Consider the following 5,355-nt stretch of genomic DNA (forward strand, 5'->3'; position numbering starts at 1 on the left):
GCTTAGCACACAGAGTTCCATGCATGCCTTCATATCATAAATCATAGACTTGCACTACAGAGATGGTGTATGCCGCAGGCTCTGCCAAACCTGGATGTCTGGGGTTTTTTTGCTTTGTTCTTCTTTTTTGCTTGTTCGCAGCTGGATTCCCAGAAATAAACTACTCAGAGGTAGAGTGCAGATCTCGCGGGTATGAGACTCCGGTTCCATGGTTATGTCTGCCACCCTGTCATCCCGGGACTTAGAAAGGGCCTAAGTTTGAGGCCAGCCTACGTTACATATAGACTTTTAGGCCAGCCTGGGCTACACAAGACTCTTGTCTCAAAAAAGGAATAGTGGTACAGAGCCAGTTTAGCCAATTATTTTAAGGACCTAAACTCGGATGTTCAGCACCCACATAAAAGCCACAAGTATAGTAGTGCCCTAATCCCAAGGGAGTGGAGAATGACACCCAGGGATGGAGACAGGATTCCTGGGACTTGATTGTCAGACTGCCTTACAGAAACAGTTCCAGGTTCAGACCCTCTATCAAAAACCAAGACCTCCGTGACCGAGGAAGACCCTTCATGCCAACCTCTATCCTCCTGCACATGGACAGCCACACTGAGCACACGTCACCAACACCTTCATGGGTAAACACCATGCTATGAACGTGAAAATTTAAAATTAAACAACAAAAAATAATTTTTAAAAAATTTATTTACAAATACATTTATTTCTCACATATTAGCATAAATAAAGACTTTCCTTTTCAGATCTTTAGTGACTGGTTTCTCGATAGCACCCTTCCCAGTAGTTCGCTAATGCTGTCCAGTGAATTACATAAAGTGTTGTCTGAGCTATGCTCACAATAAATACTGAGTCCAGTCAGGGACAGGATGTGGGGACAGTACTGGAAGAGGGGACCCCTGCTCAGGCCCCATGAAATATAGCAGCTTGGGGTCTCAGCAACCAAGGGTCATAAGAAGGGTGACTGGCAGGAGCCATGTGCCATTATGATATGGGTGACGATCCTCATGAGGTGCCAGGCTTCACAAGGAAGAGCACAAAGCTGGTGGTGGTGTCCGTCTGAGAGAGCTGCCAGTCATTGTAAGCCCCCTGGACTCCATGCAGATAGGCCCTCAGTTCCACGCTGAGGCGGTGGCCAGCCTTCAGGTGTATCAGGTCACTCCGGGAACCTTCGACTAAGTTGGCCTCCATGGAGCAAGGGAACAGGTCCACAGTCAGGGTCCAGCTGTCTAGGTCATTTACCCTGGGGTTCAGTTGCAGAACTAGAGAGACCTGGCCTCGCACCTTGTGGTCCATGTTTTTGGACACTGGGTTGAGCTTCAGTTGCAAGGACACATAGTAGAGACCAGCATGGTCCACCACGAGCTCGTTTTTGTCGTCATTATACGTCAGACCCTGGGACAGGTATGAGCTTCCGGCTCCGGGTTGGCTGTGCCACCTCAGGGTCCTATTATCGTTCAGCAATGCCTCTAGGAAAAGAAGAAGGAGTTGTTGAGGGTATAGGGGTATGGAGAGGTGGGACCTTGGGAGTGGGGCTAGGGAGAAGGAAACAGAACAGAAGGAAACTGTGGGAAGGAGGTAGAGACGCCACCTAGCTGGAATATAGTTCAAGAAAGAGGGTGTGGGATTAAAAAAAAAAAAAAAAGAGGCGAAGAGGGGTCTAGGGTGGAGATGCAGGCAAGCTCCAGGGAGGAGGTGAGGAGAGACAGGGGCTGGGGAGGTGCGGTAAGGAGGGAAAGCAAAGGGGAGCGCTGGGGGAGAGTGGAGGGGTGAGAGGAGAAAGAAAGAGCGTGAGAACAGTGAGCGTGAGAAGGAGAGAGGCTTCAGGAAGGGGGAATCCAGGAGGACAAACCGATTGGGAAGAGGATCAGGAACTTAGCGACAGGCAGGGAGGGACGAGGCCTGGGGCTCAGCAGGCGAGGGCTCGCCTGAAGCCCTGGGTTCATTCGGGTAGGAGAATGGCTAGCCTCAGGTAGAAAATCAATTTGAAGGAAGCCTGGGTTACATGAAAGGGAGGGAGGGAGGGAGGAAGGGAGGGAGGGAGGGGAATCTTTCAGAGTCAGGCTGGGAGTAACAAGGGTGATAGCTGGTGCTGTGACAGCGGGAGAGGCTAAAGAGGTGAGGGAGAGGGACAGATTACATGACATCATGGCCCTTTATTCAGCCCCTCTGCAGGACCCGCCAGGGATACATCAGGCACACTCACCATTTTTAGTCTGTAGATTGGCGAACACGGAAGACCCCTGGGAGGAAAGAAGAAACAAAGTAAGGGCTCCCCTACGTCTTAGGCAGGTGGGAATTCATAAGGCCCAGCCCACATTGGGGTACTATGGATGGAGGTAAGCCCCGGGGACCTAGAGGGGACTGTAGGGAAATGCGATACACCGTCGGTAGTCCTCTCCCGGGTCCGATATGTACATAGAAAGTTGAGGGGGTTAAGACGCAAAGAAGTCTCTGAGTGCGAGACGGAGAAGAGGTATGTCAAACGCGGTCGCGCGAGGGCGCTAGGGGAAGGTGTTTTCCCCACGACGGTGCAGAGAAGTGCTTTGAGAAGAAAGGATTCCCCCGGGAAAAGGGACGTGCCTCACCTGCCCTGTAGTGATGGGGTAGCCAATTAGGGGAACAGGGGTGACTGTCAGGTTTGAAGTCTTCTGTAGGGTCACCTGGGTAGTCGAGTTGGGGATTGTGAGCGCCGGCGGGGTCAGGATACGGGTGAAGAGGACGATCAGGCCACAGACGATCCCGGGCAGCAACAGCAAAGCGCCTAGACAGTAGAGCAGCAGGCAGCGAGAAAACGAGCGCGGAGCGAGCGGCCACGCGAGCTCGGGGTCCTGAACCCTGAGACTCACAGCATCCGTAGGGTGCTCAGCATTCTCTGGGCGCACGGTATCTGCGGGGAGTGCAGCATCCGATGGGAGCGCAGCAACGGCGGGAAGCGCAGCATCCGCCGGACACACAGTACCCGAGGCATGCCCGGTTTCCGCGGCGTCCTCCGAATCCAGCGTGCTCTGGTCCATGGCCACTGTCTGACAGTGCTTCTCTCCCGCCTGCGCCCGCGCTTTATAGGCTGCGAAGGCGTCTTTTCCGGACGATTGAGGACGGTCGCGGGGTTCCCGGGCTCCTCGCTCCGCCCCACGACTACGGGAACTTCCCCCCCCCCCCCCCCCCCGCCTCCTCCTCTCTAGTCCCACCGTGGTATCCAGATCCTATGCCTGTCCTTTCTTCTCCTTCTCCTCCCCACTCCCCTACTTTTCCTCCCCCCTCCTAGGACCTTCCTCTTTCTTCTGTCTCCCTCTCCTCCCCCCCCCTTCCTTCTTGTGCTCCCCCCTCCTCCTTCTTCTTTTCTTCTTTTCGGTGAGGTGCGTGCGTGAGTGTGTGTGTGTGTGTGTGTGTGTGTGCGCGCGCGCGCGCTTTCTTTTAAACACTGACACATTAAACAGCTGTTTATATGATGGGACCACGTGATGTCGGGGTACACTCCCTCCCTAGCCTCTCCTGGATCCACGGTCTGTTTCCCTTCTTTTCGCTGTCCTGAGGTTTGGTACATAGGGAGGCGTGCAAAAGGGACTGTTCGGACCAGGACTGTCCTGCCTGAAGGTCCTAAATTCTCTCTATCTCAGCTCTTCAGTTCCGTTTTTGTCTCTGACTCTCAAGTCTCTGTCTTTCTCCCTGTCTCTCTTGCTCCCCTTTCTTCCAACCCCTAGCTCCCCATCCCCGGGACGCCCACAGGGTTCCCCTAAATTCAGGGCTTTTGCAAAGAACTCTGGGGACATCCAAGACTCGTCGACTCCCCACTCCCAGAGGAACTGAAGAGCCCTCCTGAGCACCCCCACCCAGCCTCTATTCCCCAAGACCCCCGGGGCCTTTCTTGGCCTGTCCCCACCCACTTTCTTGGGGCTTCCTGTCAGGAACCTTTTAGGACCCCAGAAGCAGAAGACTGGAGAACCCAGGAGGAGAAATCCCCCCAGGCCAGCGACACATTTTCGATTTCCCATTCTTTCACTGCTCTTATGTGAGCTGAAGACCAGGGGAGGCAGGAACATCAGAAAAGGCCCCCAAAAGAGGAAATGAGAGGTAATTGACGCTGGGCAAGCCCAGGGGACAGACTCCTCAATGTCTTGATCTACTGAAAAGACAAGCCGGTAATGACGTAACCACCTAGCCTGGTGTCCTGAGTTCAGTCCTTTGGACCCACCTGACCGAGAGGGAGAACTAGCACCTACAGAGCTATCCTGCAAATGTCCTTTGACCATTACAAGCACACAATAAGAAAATGCAACTTTGCTGGGCATTGCTGGCTCATACTTTTAATCCCAGGACTCGGGAGGCAGAGGTATGCAGATCTCTGTGAGTTTGAGGCCAGCCTGGTCTACAAGAGCTAGTTTCAGGACAGGCTCCAAAGCTACAGAGAAACCCTGTCTAGAAAAAAAGAAAGAAAGGAAGGAAGGAAGGAAGGAAGGAAGGAAGGAAGGAAGGAAGGAAGGAAGGAAGGAAGGAAGGGGGAAAAAACACAAAAAAGAAAGAGAAGAAAAAAATGTAATTTAAAATAATTTTAAGCCGTTTTGTACCCAAAGAGGGACCAGTCGGTTTACCTCAGCCTCCACCTGCAGGAAACAACTATGAAATGGGGAAACTGTTTTGACATAGTGTCTGGCGAACCACAGGTCATCCTCAAACTCACTAGACAGCCTGACCCTCCTGACTGTTGCGAGGCAGGCACGCAGGCACACAAAGGCATGCACCCTCACACATCACAGGCATGCACCCTCACACATCACAGGCATGCACCTCACACACAGGCATGCACCCTCACACATCACAGGCATGCACCTCACACGCAGGTATGCACCCTCACACATCACAGGCATGCACCCTCACACATCACAGGCATGCACCTCACATGCAGGCATGCACCCTCACACACAGGCATGCACCTCACACACAGACATACACCCTCACAGGCAGGCATGCATCCTCACACGCAGGCATGCATCCTCACACGCAGGCATGCACCCTCACACATCACAGGCACACACCCTCACACCCAGTTTTCTCAGTGTTGGGGAAGGAACCCAGAGCCACACTAGGCCTGGGCTCTACCAACTGACCCATAACCCCAGGTCAGCTGTTTTTCATACTGGGGATAGAACCCAGTGAGATCCCTACCCCAGCATGGGAGAAACACAAGGCCCATGGAGCCTCTCTGGAAGTACTACCCACTCCTTCCTTCCATCTGAGCCTACATCAGCTTCTCTGGGGAATTACAAAAACAAAAAAACAAAAACACCTCAGCTGAGGGGAATGGAGGCATTAACAAGATGCAAAATACTTGGGTGAAGGAGAGAT

General features: G+C 53.0%; 1 protein-coding gene across 2 annotated transcripts; it reads right to left on the reverse strand.

The window, feature by feature from the left end:
* Nucleotides 1-681: 681 nt before the first annotated feature.
* Tnfsf9 (TNF superfamily member 9) lies at nt 682-3,145 on the reverse strand. Of its 2 annotated transcripts, none has more exons than XM_048427462.3 (3): nt 2,673-3,145; nt 2,216-2,252; nt 682-1,478 (listed from the first exon to the last, which is right to left on the reverse strand). In XM_048427462.3, the coding sequence occupies exons 1-3, from the start codon at nt 3,024-3,026 to the stop codon at nt 1,015-1,017; spliced, it is 855 nt and encodes a 284-aa protein (XP_048283419.2). In that variant the 5' UTR covers nt 3,027-3,145; the 3' UTR covers nt 682-1,014. The 2 variants fall into 2 exon arrangements, with proteins under 2 accessions (XP_048283419.2, XP_048283418.2); XM_048427461.3 differs by having other exon boundaries at nt 2,598-3,145.
* Between the last annotated feature and the right edge of the window lie 2,210 nt (nt 3,146-5,355).

The sequence above is a fragment of the Myodes glareolus genome, chromosome 8 (assembly GCF_982192425.1).
Source record: "Myodes glareolus chromosome 8, mMyoGla1.1, whole genome shotgun sequence".
In the NCBI taxonomy this organism is placed as follows: domain Eukaryota; kingdom Metazoa; phylum Chordata; class Mammalia; order Rodentia; family Cricetidae; genus Myodes; species Myodes glareolus.

Bases quoted from the DNA above. Each gene is read 5' to 3' on its own strand.
- Tnfsf9 (XM_048427461.3), bottom strand. From the start codon at position 3,026: ATGGACCAGAGCACGCTGGATTCGGAGGACGCCGCGGAAACCGGGCAT. The intron at 2,253-2,597 runs GTGAGGCACGTC...CTTTCCTCCCAG, and splicing joins ACCCCATCACTACAGGGCAG to GGGTCTTCCGTGTTCGCCAA. The intron at 1,479-2,215 runs GTGAGTGTGCCT...TTCTTTTCCTAG, and splicing joins CAATCTACAGACTAAAAATG to AGGCATTGCTGAACGATAAT.